We start from the raw sequence: 17,737 nt of genomic DNA, 5'->3' as shown, positions 1-17,737 counted from the left end.
GAAACCCTTATATGGCATGAAATTCCTCACCGACGTCACCGAAGTAAGGAAGTGCTACCCACACTTTTCGGACAGATGAAGCAGGAGAAAAAGAGAGAGGATGGTCTTTTATGATACTATGGTGACCTGTAGACACACTAGGGACAGATATTGATTTTTAAAAGACATGGAAAAGTGCATTTTGCATAATAGGTGACCTTTAAGATTATAACCTTAACCTTGATTCATGACTTCATTACATTACTAGAACTTAAATCTAAAACAAATTACACAGTGCATTCAAATAAGCATGTTAACATATCACACAGAGCTGCAAATGCAACCTTACACCTCTACAAGTGTAGAGATACAGGCCTGCTCAATGACGGCAAGGCTGCCTGCCGGTAAACCCATGATCACAAACTCTCGCGAACACATACAAACTCTCGCAAGAGTTTAATACAAGACGGATCCTTTCTAGCCATAACTCTCGTACACACACACTCTATAAGCACTAGCTCTGCTCCAAATGCCCCACTCTACTCTTACATCTGAATTGCCGGCTGTCATGGTCAAAGATTCTCATTAGGGATAGTTGATTGGTTGTCAATCTCAGGAAGGTGTGTTCATGGTAATGAGGGAACCCAGTGCAGCAGTGTGACTCACTGATGTGTTTTAAGACAACAATGGAACTTGAAGGCAGAGTTGTACGCTATATCAGGCTTTGGATAACAGTGGTGGAATTTAACTAAGTGTGTACTTAAAGAGGAAATGAAACGTTCAACCAAGTTAAGCTGGTTTACTAAATGGATTTCCACTCTAATGAACTATTATAAAACAAACGTGACAAATGTCAGCATTAACAAGAAAAAAAGAACAGGTTTGATCTTTTTGTGACAAGAGCGCCGCCATGTTGCAGTACTCTAGCCTGTTCGTCACAAGGTTAGTCGGCTCGGCTGAGTTACACAGATAGAGAGCATGAAAGACGAAGACTGAGGAGACACAGGACAGAAGAAAACAAAAGAGGGGACACTATTGTATTGCTCCTGGATGTAAAGATGAGTTTTACAATGTTAAAACAAAGGACAAAACAGTCCATTTCATAAACTGCCGCTGAAACGGAGATCAGTAACGTTACCTCATCGCTGGCTACAGTGGCACTGAAAGAGCCCTCCGACAGACACTGAGTCCAGCTGCAGCTGACTGTCTCTCCATCTCCCGTCCTCTCCCCTCTCTGATCACCTGTCTCCCCTCCTCTGCTGTCTCATTCAGACCGTTCAAAGACAGGGTTGCTAAGAAAATAAAGGCCCAAAGCATACTTTACTCTGAAGTCCACTTTATAGCGTTTGTTTATGTAACTTGGCGATAGCATCAAAAATCCTCAAGTGTAATGTGTTTTTTTTTATCAGGCATGTCTTAGACAGCCTTACATTACAGATTACGATACAGCATCACAGCTTGGTTTGGTAACCTCTCTGTGCAGCTCAAGTCCAAACTGGTCCGACTGATGCAGACTGCATGGAGGATTATAGGGGTCAAACAGCATACGTCCCTGCAGTCTACTTACGACAGGCCACACTAAGACAAGCCAGTAGAATAGTTACTGACCTATCCCACATTCTACTCTCTGAGTACCAGCTACTGCCCTCTGGTAGGCTGTTCAGAGTCCGTCGTAAGGAGATTAAATACATTTTAAAATTAATTTATCCCTGTGTCAGTAAAGCTTTAAATAGTGGCGGATTAGAGATGGCCACTTGATGATCCTTGTTTTTATATAAGGAACATTTTGGAAAAAGGGACTTCCTTTGCTTTTATTACTATTGTTGACGTGTTTGCTTTTTCTGGTTGCCAACTTAAACACCATTATGTGTAGTTTTTTTTGTATGTGGAATGTTGTCTTTTATGGCTGTAGCATGGGTGAAAAGCTCAGGACAAATCTCCCCCTCTGTGGGACAATAAAGTTAATCTTGAATGTTAAAGTCTGGGTAAAGTAAAATCAGAGAGTTTTTTCTGAACACATTATACATGTTAAAAAAATAAGTGCTGAAAAGACTGTGAACTACAGTATATAGTATTGAATTGTTGAGTTAGACTGTCAAACTGTTTTTCTCCATTTTTGTGTCCAGGATTTTTTGGGTGGCCTGAAATCATGGCTCGATAACGCCCTGGAGCATCCTTAGTATTGTAAGGCAGGCTTCTCGTTGCCTTAACTATAAACGTACTTGTTAATTTATTAAACTACTGTAGGGCTGTGGGTAAAGCAAGAGCATGGGGCGAGCTTTGTCAGTGCAACAGGATCCACTTTAATGTCTCAACTCAAGCGTAGGACAACTGAACACCCATAACCAAAAAGGTAGCACATCACTTCTTACTTCATATCGGTCCGACAATCTTAATCATCACTCACCTTACAAGCAAGTAACGTGTGCTATATTATATAGTTCCAGATCTAACTTAAGGAGCAGAATAAAATATGTATACTGTATAAAATAAATCTTTACAAAAATGTATTTAATCTTACAGTATCACCCCTCCCCTAACACTATATCAAAACTAGAACACATAGCAGAAGTGTCTCTCTCTCTCTCTCATAATATATATATTTATCTCAACATAAATAAATTGACATTAAAAAAAACAAAAACTTTAACCACCAAAATAAAAGCCAAACAGGATATCCGGTATTAACCGGAAGGCCGGCTTGTGTCTGAAGGAATGGCCGTTCTCATTCTTACTAGACATTAGCAACTAATCTCTACGTGTAGCGAGTATATATATATATGTGTGTGTGTTTCAAGGGCGGAACTGTACTATCGAGGCTCATCGCTGCATAGTTTAGTGCTGAACAAAGACATGCATGTAAATGTTGTGTTGTAGTTCTCCTCTAGTCTCCATCCAGTGTTAGTGTAGCTGTTAGCTAGCTAACGCTAACTAGCTGCAGACCGCTAGCTACCGTTAGCTGTTAGAGACCCAGAGACCGGTCATCACATCTCTTCCTTAAAGTCTGTTCATGGGACATCAATAGGAGCTCAGACCTGCAGATATCTGTCTGTTTGTGTGTCAGTAGAAGTGAATTCAGCGGGTCAGCCCGGCCTGTCACATGCCCGAGCACGGCCCCAGGATGAATGGCTTTTCTCTGGGTGAACTGTGCTGGCTCTTCTGCTGTCCGCCCTGTCCCAGCCGCATCGCGGCCAAGCTCGCCTTCCTCCCCCCGGAGCCCACCTACTCGGTGCACAGCGATGCTAACGGGGCGACCAGCCTACACCTGAGTGAGCGGGCGGACTGGCAGTACTCTCAGAGAGAGCTGGACGCGGTGGAGATGTTCAGCACCAGGAGCAGCCGGGGGAACCGGGTCGGCTGCATGTTCGTGCGCTGCGCCCCGAACAGCCGGTACACGCTGCTCTTCTCCCACGGGAACGCCGTGGACCTGGGCCAGATGTGCAGCTTTTACATCGGCCTCGGCTCCAGGATCAACTGCAACGTGTTCTCCTACGATTACTCCGGCTACGGGGTCAGCACCGGCAAGCCCTCCGAGAAGAACCTGTATGCGGACATCGAGGCGGCCTGGCAGGTCCTGAGGAACAAGTGAGTATGAGCCATGAGAGTAGTCAGGTGTTAGTGTAGTGTAGTGTGGTGTTGATGAGCTAAGCCAGCCCCAGTACATACTCATGTTGAGGAAGGTATAAGCTAAAAGTTTATCATTTTAACCAATTCTGTTGCACAGCCTAAAAACTCCACATGGGTCCCTTTCCCCTCCAAACATACAACCACTACAGGTGCGCTGTGGAAGCTGTCACACACATGAAGTCAAGGGTCAAGGAACACTTTATTATCCCCTAGAGGCAAATTGTTGTACAGTCAGCAGTAACACACAGTCAACAAACAAATACAATAAACACAATAAATGGCCTATTAAAGGCAATAAATACAAAAGCTTACAACATACAACATTACAGGGCATTGTTTAGGAAACCAATGGCAGTCGGCACAAAATAATTTCTGAGCCTATTGGTCCTAATGTCAAGTTAATGCCAATGTGAAAAAATTGTTTGAAGCTATGAACAATTCACAATCAATGACTAGAACTTCAGAGGGCACTGTGGTGCGGTACTGCCAATACCTTCGTTTAATATGAAATAGATTGCACAAACATTCCAATTAATTCAAAATCATTGTAATTAGGGATGTTAATAATTAACCGTTAACCGACATTAAGCATTTTAATCGATTAATGCTATCGGTTAAAACGGTTAAAAGAAATGTTAATAATTAACTCAAAAGCTGAGCGGCTCAGAGGAGCGGCTCGTCTCTTTAAGGAGAAAAGCTGGTCCACCTTAACAGCCCACCTTAAGAGGCGGAGCCGGAGTTGCAGGATACAGGAAGTCGTCTCCAGTCTCCGGCTCGCTTGAGTGGAGTGGAGGAGTTGTAGTTTCATAGCATTTATTCACTGACAAATAAACTGTACACACACTGCTACACCTACGTTCACAGCTAGAACGCCACCAACAACCTCACACTCACCACCAACACACACACACAGACACTCGTTAAAGTTACGTTGCGCTGACGGACTGCGTGTGTGTGGCGGCGGTGAGCAAGAAGCCTCCTGCAATGCTAGAGCTTCTAACGTAGCACAAATACACACAATGTTTATCGGGCAATCGCTATCGTTAAACCGGTTAGACAGAGTGTCGTTATGCCGGGCAGACACACAGCTGACAACCTGCTAAACTAAACTAAATGTGTGGTGGGGACTTTTACTGGGAAAGTGGCTGCATGTCTGCGACACTACACGCAGCATCGTAGCTGCTAAGTTAACGCTCCCGGGCGCTGAACTGGGGACTCCCGTCAATCAATATCTGTTGTGCTCCTGCAGCTGGTGCACCGCTGCATGCGAGGCACAAATCTTGCCGGTTTACGGTTAATAATCGGTTAACAAGGGTCGGTTATTGGTTAAGAAAACTTTTCAAAATGAGCATCCCTAATTGTAATGTAATTGAGGCCCCAGCAGTATTATAATGTAATTGTAATTATTGTTTTAACCGAGAATCAGGCTGAACCATAACACCAGGTGCAGAACAAACAATGGCTGCATCCTAATTTGGGGGCTGCATCCTGCAAAGGTGAAGCCATCCTCTGTGTTGTTGTGTCTTCAACAGTGGAGAGCAGCCTTTGTGCTGCTGCAACACTAGTACCGGGGAAAGCCACCGTTATCCAAAACGCTGTACGAGTGCTATATTCCAATGGTAAAGAAAAAGAGCTTGGCTGTCTAGACCTTATTGCTATTGGGCAGATTCTTTTGTTTCAGCTCGTTTTAGACCATATCTCTTGCTGGTGCCAATAACCATGGTCCGGAAGCTGAAGCAGGTACAGTTACACAGGCTTTGTGTTTCCACGTTGCATAATAACTTTTGAAAATGAAACAAGCCTCCTTCTACATAAATTAATTGTGTTGAACCATGTTTTTGTCACATTAGGTAGGTAGGTCTACACAAGTCTAGAAGCACATGTGATAATATATCGGTAATCACTGGTTGTTGGGCTGACAATGGCTGGTTGGAAAATTTGAACATATGGTCCAACCCTAATATGCAGCAGAGCAAGAGGTGAAACTTTGTTTCAGCAAACTACCTCCAACATAGATTTAGGTCTTAAAGTCAAACACAACGGCACCGCTGTGGCATAAAATTAACACATATATATATATATATATATACATATATGTATATATATATATATATATATATAGATTAGTTAATCACATTTATTTCTATGACAATTAATCATCAACTAAAATTCATGATTGTGACAGCCCTCCTTATACTATAATAGTGGCATAAATTGAACAGAAAAGACAAATCAATAATCACAAATTAGGGCTTATTGCTTGGCAATATGGCCTAAAAATGAAATCTCAGGTTTCTTTCACACCACATCCGATCTACGATTTTAAGAATATTTTTTTCTTAAAAACAAACTTGGCCTACAAAATACTAGGGCTATCTCTCACACATAATACATGCACACACACAGAGAGAGAAGGGGAGAGAACCTCCTTCTCTTTACGAGTGTCAGTTACCTCTCATCCTTCACTTAGTCAGTCAGTAGAGAAACAGATCTCAGTCAGACTGCTAGAATTATTTTTTCTGTTGCGGCAGGTTGTGTCTCCTCCGCTGCGGTTCAGTGCCTAGGACAGCGCCTAGATGATGGAATATATCAGTCATGCTGCTTTTAGGTTCCACATACATTAGACAAACTTGAAAGCGGACAGTGGTTTACTCGACGTTGGACGCTTAAGAAAACTCTTGCGTCACGTTTACTATGAATTACGGGGGCTTTTTTTTTGTTGGTGCTAGTGCTGGAATTTGGTGCTCTGAATCGCTCACGTTAATCCTCTGGGTACATTACATTTACACATGGGGGGGGGAAGAGTGAGTTCCAATGTTTGGGTGCAGTGTAGGAAAATGTGCTGGCACCCATTGTGCTGAGGTTGATGGGTGGTAGTGCCAGTAGACCGCTACCACCCATTCATTATGTTATTAAATCCAAAATGCAGAAAAAAGCGCATGGCTGTTTTAAAGATGAATAGCAAGATACCGCTTATGTGTGTGCGAGCTTTACACTGTCCAGGTGCTTCACTGTGCTCTCGTGGTTGGGAATGTTTTATATACTTTCAAATAATTTATTTTTCACTTTTCTCTATCAATCCATACTTATTTCTGTCCTTGCGCTGCTGAAACACCTGGACTTTTTTCCACCACCCACACTCGGTAACTGTTCTGGATCTTTCGTTCGCGTCACATGATCTTCCCCATCAGAGGGAGTTTAGATGTTCAAATTTCCATTATTCAGAGCACTTAAAGGACTTCTTGTTCATGTTTGCTGAAATTGAAAGTTAATTCTTGACATTGGCAAAGGCCCGTCTAAATGCAGCTGAGAACAGCAGCCTTCTTTTGCCCGACACTTTGTATTCTAAGCAGCTCTCAGTATTTCACAATCTGATTTTTATATTGGGCGTTCAGGTGGTCCGTATCAACTTGAAAAGTTGGGAAATATAATATGAGAAGGTTGTAGTTAGCAGGTGTTTCTGTTCAAGTTGTCATCAGTCTCAGGTGTAAAAGATATTCCAGATCAATGGAACACACATGTATCTATTAATAATTTATGGTGAATTCTGTATATAATCTGTAATTTCATTTGGGAGAGAGGTGCAGGTTCAGCTGAGGTTCAGGTCCTGTATGGGCACACATTCACAGATTCCTGGCAGTTTTTCTATATGGCAAAGGAGCTCTCCTCAGGTTGATCCTGGTTCATTATCTATATTTATTCACTAACGCAAATAAATAATAGTATATTGACTCAGCACTTAGCACTGCTCTGGGTCTACTGTGTCCCACAGCTCTCCTGTTCTGGTGTCACACCGCTGTCCAAACACATGCAGCTCAGTTTGAAATGGTGTGTTAGCTCTGCAATACACTGCTCACATGCTCCGAGTGGTTCCTGAATGCATGAGCCTACATTACACAGAACACTGCTCACATCTCAGCCCAGCTGCAGTCTATTAGGTAGCCATGACAACAGCAGTGCTCCGTTGGACCACATACACATCACATGGACCACAGGAACTCTTCCAGGAACCTTTTTAGAAGCTCATGAAGTTAACCTGCACTCTTTGACCACATTAATTATTTTCATTTTTGGTTCCTGGGCTATTGTTCCTGCCCCTCAAATACTCCTGCTCTCAAGGTAGTACTCTAGGCTCAAGATCTATTAAAGTAGAGTCTGCAGTACTGGACATAATTGACTGGTCAAAGACATTCCTCCAGACTGTAACAGCTGGTGTAAAGCATTGATTGGATGCTTTCCACTCAGCTAACATGCTTCCCCGCTTCCATCACTCACATCTGGGGGGGATAGAGGACGAGAAGGGTTAGAGTGTCATTTCAAAGAGAAGGTAATACTCCATGGCGCACAGCATCTATTCATTATTAACAGGGTTGTAACGGTACACACAATTCACAGTTCGGTATGTACCTTGGTTTTGGGGTCACAGTTCGGTACGTTTCCGGTACAATAGGGAAACAAGGAAAATGCAGAAAATAACATTTTTTTAATTTATTGTGAAAATTTGAACATTCTGCAGTTGCTCATTGGTCATAATTCTTACTTTAACAGCTAAGGCACTCGAATACGAGCATATTGTCAATAAAAGACAAATGTATAACCTGAAGGCACATTGTAGCGGTAGCAGTTTGGCAAAAATTGCTGTCCACAGAGCCTGATTAACCCAGCGAACTCGGTGCTGCTCCAGCTGATGGAGAACAACTGGTGCACTGCCAGAACTTTCAATATTCTCATTTTACAGCTAAACAGTACACTAAAATATGTTTCTTAAAACAGCTGGGGCCAGTAATAGGCATCAGAGTAACATAATCTTGATTATATTTGATCAGCACTGCCTAGTTTGACAGTTTGATCAGAGTTCGGAAGCAGTAATTGGCAGCTGCGTTAGAGACTCTACTATTGGGAATTTTTCACAGATTATCTGTCTCATGCACTACTGTCAGGATATAGTGACAGTTTTATAAAAATTATATTTCAGCACATTTGCTCAAGGTTACCGACTGCAGCTTTAAGAGTGTGAAATGATTAACACCTACAGTTGCATGCAAAATGTTTGGGCACCCCTTGTCAAACTTTTTAGTACTTTGAATAGTTAAGGGAGTTGGAGATATGCTGATCTCCAAAAGGCATAAAGTTAAAGATTAAACATTCTTTTCAACATTTTAAGAATGAGTGTATTTTTGTTTTGTACAATATTTAGAGTGGAAAAAAAGGGAAAGAGCACCATGTAAAAGTTTGGATGCTCCAAGACATTTGAGCTCTCCAATAACTTTTACGAAGGTCTCAGACCTTAATTAGCATGTTAGGGCTATGACTTGTTAGGAAAGGCCAGGTGATGCAAATGTCAAAGCTTTATACTCTGACTCCTGAAACCCTGTCCCAACAATCAGCAGCCATGGGCTCCTCTAAGCAGCTGCCCAGCACTCTGAAAACTTAAGTAATTGATGCACACAAAGCAGGAGAAGGCTATAAAAAGACAGCTATTCACATAACAGAAATTTTGACTAGGAGTACCTAAACTTTTGCATGCCACCGTATGAAGAAAATACAGGACTAATCTTGTCCATGGGCTGCACGGTGGTGCAGTGATTAGCATTGCCGCAAGAGGGTCGCAGGTTCAAAACGGGGCCCTTTAGTTTGGGTTTTCTCCGGGTTCTCCGGTTTCCTCCCACAGTCCAAAGACATGCAGGTTAGGTTCATTGTTGAGTCTAAATGTCCCGTAGGTGTGAATGTGAGCGTGATTGGTTGTCTTTCTCTATGTGTCGGCCCTGTGATAGTCTGGAGACCTGTCCAGGGTGTACCCCGCCTTCACCCAATGTAAGCTGGGATTGACTCCAGCAACCCCTGCGATCCCAAATGGGATAAGCGGTTACGGATAATGAATGAATAATAATTGTCCATGTCTGCTCATCTCTGAGACATCGCCGGTACGAGGTGGTCACATTGCCTCTGTTGGGTTGTGTAACTTTTTTTTTATTGATTACTTCTGAATACAGATTTATTGATGGAGAACCAACAGCGTTATTTTCATCTTGCTATCATATTATGCAGACCAAAGGCTGATCATTACTTCATATAAAATTAAGCAGACCAAACCAAAAGAGTCTCTTCCCATCCAGCATTAAAATGAAACATTTCATTGTTCTTCAAACCTTTGGCGATCAACCTGCCCAAGCATAAAACAGTGTTAATCCTTAGGCGAGCTAGGCACCTGAGGACGAGGAGGTTTATGTTTATTCAATATCTTTTTAATTACATTTTGTGGAAAATCATTAAGACTGTGCCCTTAAACAGCCATTTCATTTCATAGTAGTAGTCCTATTACTCAGCCTTCAGGGCTCTGCTGATTGGAGCAGCTAGAAAGACTTTGAAGATAAAGATTTGTTTGCACAAAGATTAGTTGGCTTGACATTTTGAAAATTGCTTAATGAGTTTATTGTACTTGTTGTTCTTGTTTGAAATTACACCCCCCCACCCCCCCATCAGGTTTTAAAGAATCACTTCCTTGTGTTGTAATGCCAAGCAGTGCCCCCAAACCCCTGGTTACTGTCAGTGTCAACCCTGTGGGTTTGAAATACTTTTCGGGGTTTGGGTTGCAATAGCAAAATAAAGGGAGCATGTCTTAAAAGAAGTAAGTGGAGTAATCCGTTACCCTATCACCATTTGGGTGAATAAATTGATTATAGCTCGGTTGGATATTCCAATAAGCCAATTCATATGAGCATGATTTTCTTTCATTAGTGTTAGACAAGCCTCATCACATCAGTGTGAATGTGGGCTTTGTGATTTGTTGAAGAGGCTAAGCTTCCTCTGCTTTTATTGAGAGATAAAAATGAAGCAGGGAAATCTCTTGCCTCTGAGCTTGGGCTTCGTTCTGTCCATCGTTGTGTGTCTGATGTGGCTAGTGTTGGCAGAACAGTCAGGGTGACCCTGCATTGATGATGTGTGATTTCCCAAATGACCTAAGCAAAGATTCCAGTCCACACAATACATACTTGGACTAGTTTTAATCTATACTAGGGATGGAACGGTTCAGGTAAAAAATCCGAACCGTTCGGTCAACTAGTCACGGTTCGGGTCGTGTATGAATTGTTCTGTTCATTTGAAATAAGTTATGAGGCCGATTGTGTATCTTTTTCATGTAAAGTTAGGCTCCCGTTTATTGTCACACTAGAAATCAAGGCCTATGGAAGGAGGCTGGGACACAGGCGGACATGGGTCTGAGGTACGGGGTTTAACACATGCGCAGTGTAACTGAATCTGCGGTCGTGCGTTGCTATTGGCTCAATTTCGGCGAGTGCAGACTAGATTTTACTGTGCATGTGTTGTACCCCAAAGATATGACGCGTGACCCAGCCCCTTCTCAGTTGGCACGGATGAAGTGCAGAGTGCGGCTGTCACTCAGATAAGGAAAAGGCGAGTGGACACGATAAAGTACAGTTATAGGATCCACCAGCATTTTTTCGCTATGCTGTATGGGAGCATTGCGGAATTAGTGTTACCTATGAGATTGACGAGAAAAGGTAGTGAAGGAAAACATGGAGGAAAGCTGCTGTTTCAACCTGCTCTGTCTGCAGTCTCTCATCCACCGCTGCTATGTTACACAAGCACAGCGCGTGAGCTTGGCGGCTAACAGTGGATTGTAAACACATGCAGGTTATTTATTTCAGGTGTGAAGGGAGGAACGGAAGGCGTGAAGTGGTGATGCGCTGTTAATGACAAGGGTGCAGACCACGACGCCTTGTGTTATTCATTTATTATCTTCATGAAGTGTAGGTGCAACGTAACCCTCGGCTACACAAGCTGAAACTTAAGCTGGCGGTATGTAGTCTAACTGTTTAGGTTAGTTTGCCATATATCTTAAACTGATCTGCTGGCTGAGACAAAGCAGCTCCACCCTCACTCTACCAGTGGTTACGTTACCTGCAGCAGTGAATCACATCAGCAGAGGACAGGAGACGGAAGGAAGGACTGATACTAACTGATGGAGGAGGGCAGGAGGAAGGACTGATACTGACTGATGTCTGTGTTCTTCAGTCTTTATAAATTTCACTCAGGGATATTATTTATTTTATTAACATTTTAGATTTGTTTCCAGTGAGATATTAATGAGGTGACTTTGCTGTTAAAACATAACTGTTGCTGCTCTAAACATGTAGCCTAGTTATATTTCAAATATTCAAGTCAAATCCGGTTCTGAATTTAAAGACAATCAGGCCGACATAAGTACAGGTAATGTGCACACTTCAATATTTGTTTATGTGTCGCAAGTCGTATCGTCATCGCAATATTGAACAATGTTATTGCACATTGCAGATTTTCCTCATATCAAGACATATTCTGTAATTACAGTAAAAAGAGTTTAGTTTATTTCTCAAGCTTTTTGCTGCTCTTTACCTTGTTCATATCTAACACGCTGTCTACCATGAGTGGTACAATTACCAGAATCTGTGAATCCAAATAATTCTAGCTCTTAAAAAGCGTCCCAGAGAGCATCTTTGATCTTTTCTTTTTGGACTAATGATGTTAAAGATAATGTTTTGTTAATGATTGTATTTTTAGGCAGGTGTTGTTTAAAATCAATTTGCACTGGGCTTACATGTCTCAGAATATGGATGTTGTTTTCATCCTTCATAATGTTGCCTCTGGCGATCCACCTGAATGCCTCAGGCGTCAGTTTGGGCATACCCACCACCTAGGCCTATTTACTCCCTTTAATCAAGGTGATTTGTAATGCTGGTTGGCACTTTTCTCCTAAAGCCTTTTTTATACAAAGCCCCACACGGCTGCAATGAAGTAGCATGATCCAGGCTGCATAACACAGCTCTGATTTTAATCAGTGCTCATCAGGGAAACAAGTGACATGGTGTCTGCTGCTAAAGGAACTGCTATTTATTTCATCTTCTTTGAAAGGCTGTTGTGTTTCCTGTGTCCTTCCAGAGAGATTGGCCTACCAGAGATAATAAGTATGGCACTCAGGCCCTGGTCCTGTTAAACTACACCTGAGGCTTTTTTCTGTTAATATCAACACATTGCTGTTCACTGAGATAAAGGACCTGCCAGGGCATTCAAAGATGTTGAGCTCCAGTTTGTTTCGGTTCTCTGAAACATGATTGGTTTTGTGAGATTCTGAGCCAGGGCTCAAAAACGAAAATTATTTTCAGGATGATGGAAACATTTCTGTCTGTAGCATTAGTGTGTTTTGGCGGATTGTTCCACAAAACACATCCATTGCCTTGATCACATGACACCTCTAAGGTTTCAAAAGCACTTCCTGTGCATGCCCATATTCATTAGAGTGACTGTTTGTAACTTCTTACACGTATAAATCATTGTGGGTCGGTGTCCCATGCGCGCTCGCCTGTTGCTACGCTGTTCAGACAAGACTCCAACACAAACTACACGGAATCACCAAAACCTCTTGGTTGTATCTAGTGAAGCCCGTCTGTTAAACAGTGTTGGCCGCGGTCGGAGGACGCGGGGGAGACCGTAGCTTTGGTCTCCAGGACCGGAGTCTCTGCTGTACTCTGCTCTTCTGCCTGCCTTCACTCACACACCGCGCCCGTTCTCACTCTTTCGCTCCACTTTCACGTGCATGTGCGCACACTCCACACTGCAGAGGAGTTAGTTTAGCTCTGAGAATATCTAGTGAACAGTGGACGTTTGTGCAGAAATAACTGCTGCAGCTCCTCCAGACCAACAGAGGTTTCCCGTGTCTTGTGAAGTGACGGGGCTCCTCAGAGAGAAACGTTATCGCCTCCGACCAAAACTCCGGTGTCTCCCCTGTTCCCTCCGGCCGCGGTTGGGAGGGTGAGGCAGGAAAAGCCAACACTAGGATCAGCAGTGATTCATGGAGAGACCTTCGTCTGGTCAGCTAACATTACTGCCCAGCAGCTGAAATATATAGAGTGATATTGTGCTTTTAGCTGACGTGTGTCTCCTCACTGTTTTGAGCGATGCTCGTTCATGTCTATGTAGAGCGAGCACAAGCGCGAGCAACAGGACGCTGACTTTCGTTGACTTAACGGCCACAGGTGAAGCTGTTAACAAGACATTTCTGATTCTTACAAACAGTCCCTTTAAACTGATAGTTATTTGTACACCACTGTGTGAGGAGGGCAATGTAGTGTCAATAGGCTGTAACAGTTATCACTATTGAGTAGTGTATGTAGAGTACGGCAGTGTAATAATACATGTATTGGTCAGTAGTGTTATTTTAGTGTGCATTTTGGATGTGAGATTAGGTGAGGTCACTAATGAAAACTGTGTGTAACAGACTGAGAATGTGTGAGACGGAGAGAGGAGCAGGACAACATGTTGTTGTTGGACTATATTTGGTTTCCCACTTCATTGACTTTCTCACAAAGAAATTAAAATTCCCACTGGACCGTCTGTTCAGGATACAGTCCTGTTTTTCCATGGCATCAAAAAACGCTTTAGTAAAAAAATCTTAGTTGCTGGCCTTTTTTCTGACTCATTGATTTTGGGGAAACTATTTACAGGTTTGCTTCAGCCCTGAGGTATGCCACTAGTTCTAGCTTCAGGACGCATCATTGTATCTTATGATGATAATAATAATAATAAAAAATAAATTTTATTTGGTAGTGCCTTTCAAGACACCCAAGGTGTTTTACCTTACAACGATAAAATTAAACTCAAACAGATAAAAACAGCCAGACATAACAAAGACACATTTATGCAGACACATGTGATGGACTGATGGAAACTACAGTGACTTAACGGCCACAGATGTCGCTGTTAACAAGCAATTTCTGATTCTTACAAACAGTCCCTTTATCCCTCACTATGTCTTACAAAGGCTGACCAGTAAGCTGCATTTTGAACTTTAGAAGAACTAATGCCACTACTTCCATTTGGAGACTGTTCTACCTTGGCTTTGACTTCAAGGTTTTGGTGCCAGTCCTGATGTTTCCATGGAATTTCTACACGGTATGTTTGAACAGGCTATTTTATACTGGCCGGAGTTTGCATATGGAAACATTTCTCTCTCTCTCCCTCTGTATCTCTATTTCTTTGGAAGTAGCTTTCCAGTCATAGTCTCAATAACTTTTTTTCTTCCTCTTTCTTTACTTTAATCCTCCCCGATCCTTTTTTTTTTTCATCCCTTGGACAACAGGGCGTCCTTAAGCTCGAGCCCTGGTGTTTTTACTAAACAACATAGTGTTTCTGTTTTCTTTCATTCCAGATTGATGCCACTCCTTCAACTGGGAGTCTTCTGTTTTACGCATCAATTATCTCACAGAAAACAAGCCACAATTTCTTCTAATCAAACACGTTTGCTTCCTGGACTATTTTACTGGCTCCCTAGCCTCTAATTTTCCAGTTAAAAGAATGCTCCCTATTTGATGTTACAGCCCTGTTAAAGCTTTGCACATTTGGCCTTCCTCTTTCATATGACAAGGACCAAATGTGCAGCTGGGCAGCCATTTGTTTTGCTCAAGCACTGGAACATAATCAATATAAAAGAATCGGCATCTAAATAAAACAGATGAGACAAAACAGGTCTGTGTGATCTGTTAGGGTACATTGACCATGAATCAAAGGTGCTGTGTTCTCTGTTCACATAGACAGACTCAAACACTGGAGATGCGACAGCATGTCATTTATTGTGACTCAAACTATGAAAAAGATGCTGGTGCTGCCCAATCAAAGACTCAAAAGGTGGCTAGTGGTACTATGAGGAAGTTGAAAGAGGTACAACTTTATGTTTTTTCCTATTTAATCTTTTTTTTCCTTTTAGTAACTAAGGATTATTATGAGCATATGCTCATATTGAAAAAGCTAGAGGTGGGAAAAAATTCACTTAAAGATAGGGTCGACAATGTTGGAAAGCTAGCATAATTTGAAAGTAGCATAGCCTCAGGAGCTCCTTCCAAACCCACGTCCTCCCCTCGGGGCTCCTTCCAAGGCAACGCCTCCGAAACACATGCACCAGCACCGCGGCGGAGAGAGGACCTCAACTCAACAACGCTATCTCATGACAAGTAACCGCAGCAGTGCTACTGCAGGGCTGACTTTTCTCTTCCATTTTCCATTTAATTTGCGGCGGCGACGCACTTTGAGTTCAGGCTGGTGAACGCCAAGGTTAGAGTACGAGCAGGGAGGTATCTGATTGGTTCTTTCCAAGCGGACCTCGGGGCAGCGATTGGTAGACGTTTTTACAGGACTACAGCAGCTACAGATGACGGCTCTTTTCCGGTCCTTTTTCAGAGCTCATAAGTAATGGATCGCTGTCGGGGTGTAAAGACCATTTCATCCAATATAACAAATAGTGAATACTGGAGAACATCGTCAACCCTGCCTTTTAAGTATTGCGTAACAACAGAAAGGAACGCAGATGGACCCACCCTTTAACTTCAGTCACAGCTTCTGTGGTCTTACTGTGCCTATGAGAGCTTGTAAGCTATGGCAGTGAATTGTATCAGGCTCCTGTTATGCATGTTTTTGTGGTTGGGCGACGAGGACTTTTCCTGGCCTTCACAGCTTCATCTTATTGAAATGTCTGATGATACATGTGCTTGAAATTTGCTTGTTTTTAACTGTCGTCATCTTTGAATCCAAAAAAAGGTCCACCCAGCAGATTGAGCAAACCTTTTACAAACGCAAACACAATGTTTTTGTCAGAACTTGTTGTTCCTGCAAAGCTTTTTCGTTCTATGCACAGATTCTTGCGTGTCTAATGCACACTTGCCATTTGTGGACAGAGCTTAGGGAGAAATTTTGAATTCTTGGTTAGATGCTTGGTCTGATCCCTGTTAACATGGCAGATTTGTTGTCATGTGAGAATAAAATGGGAACAGAGGCCTGAACCAAGTTTGTCATTTTAAAACAATTATTCGTGCAGCCTTACTGGCTAGATGCGCAGAATTTTGTGGAACTCCTGTCATGTTTTGGTGTCTCTCACAACACTATGTATCATGAGACTTTTGAAGTCTTGACCCTTCTCATTACCAGAATAACTGACACTGACTATTAGGGGTGGGAAAAGAAATTGATTCACCTATGTATCGCAATTTTTTTTTTTACGATTTTTAATCGATTGTTTAATCCCAGAATCGATAAATGTGCTTCATGTGAGTCTATGTGGACGTAGAAGGAAGTTACCGCTTTTACTGTTGTAGTTTGAGTAATGTGATGTCATATCCGTTCCGTATCCTTCAACCAAAACAAACCTGTAGAGCACCCATATACTGACGTTTATGTTAAATACATTCAAACACGCCCTATGGGCTGACCATGGATGGATAAAGAGAACAGAGCTGACGGGAGAGCTAAAGACGGACTTGGAGAAGTTAGAGGAAGTAGACACGTGTGACTACGCTCAGCTTTCAAAATAAGGTGTTAACAAAGGGAATTGTATATACAAAATACATAAATGGAAAGAAGATTGATTGGATTATATTCACCAGAAGTATAAAACATTATAAATTAAAAAGAAAATACCACTAATTTGAGAGGGAAATGTCTTTATTCTTTGATCTTTGGGTTGCTGGGAAAAAATAATGCCTGACAATGACTGATATATTTGACTTCAGGACATCTCTGACTACATACATGATGAAAATCCAACATTTTTACTGTATTAATATAGATATTTTCCAAAGAAAAAGTCCCTAGAAGTGTATGATTCAACTTTACCCCATGGTCTAGTGTTAAAAAGTTAACATAAATCTCAATAAATTGTAATATCGAATCGCAATACTTGCAGAATCGCAACACTTAAAAATTGCAATATATATTAAATCGACAACCAAGTATCGTGATAGTATTGAATCGGGAGTTGGGTGTGTCGTCCAGCCCTACTGAATAAGATTTTTTTACAGTCATGATGCACAGTCATGGCTATAAACATCTTCCAAGTTTTGTAGTGAGTGTCTGGTCCAGAGTTCTGTGAGTCAGCTGGCAGCCAGTGGGTACTTTGTCCATCCATGTGTGGGGTCATAATCTTCTATCGGGACAACTGCTCAGTTCGGTTGCTGCTTATCAGAAGCAGGATTTGTCTAGGCCAACAGAAGATTAGTCACACCCAAGCTGTTATCTGAAGAGCTCTTATGATGGCATCACTTCATAGCACACATACAACCCAGCACCTCTTGTCCAAACCCTTTGTCAT

The 17,737-nt window shown here is 42.1% G+C and overlaps 1 protein-coding gene across 1 annotated transcript in view; it reads left to right on the top strand.

Moving 5' to 3' along the window:
* The first annotated feature begins 2,659 nt into the window (after positions 1–2,659).
* abhd17c (abhydrolase domain containing 17C, depalmitoylase) overlaps positions 2,660–17,737 on the top strand; it is a 42,910-nt gene continuing 27,832 nt past the window's right edge. The window contains exon 1 of the mRNA XM_074624778.1: positions 2,660–3,564. Within this exon, the coding sequence (XP_074480879.1) occupies positions 3,080–3,564 (485 nt within the window). The 5' untranslated portion in view covers positions 2,660–3,079. The remainder of the gene's footprint in view (positions 3,565–17,737) is intronic.

This window comes from Sebastes fasciatus, chromosome 2, assembly GCF_043250625.1.
Source record: "Sebastes fasciatus isolate fSebFas1 chromosome 2, fSebFas1.pri, whole genome shotgun sequence".
Lineage (NCBI taxonomy): Eukaryota > Metazoa > Chordata > Actinopteri > Perciformes > Sebastidae > Sebastes > Sebastes fasciatus.
The sequence above is the reverse complement of the archived record's forward strand: the minus strand, read 5'-3'. Positions and strand labels throughout refer to the sequence as shown.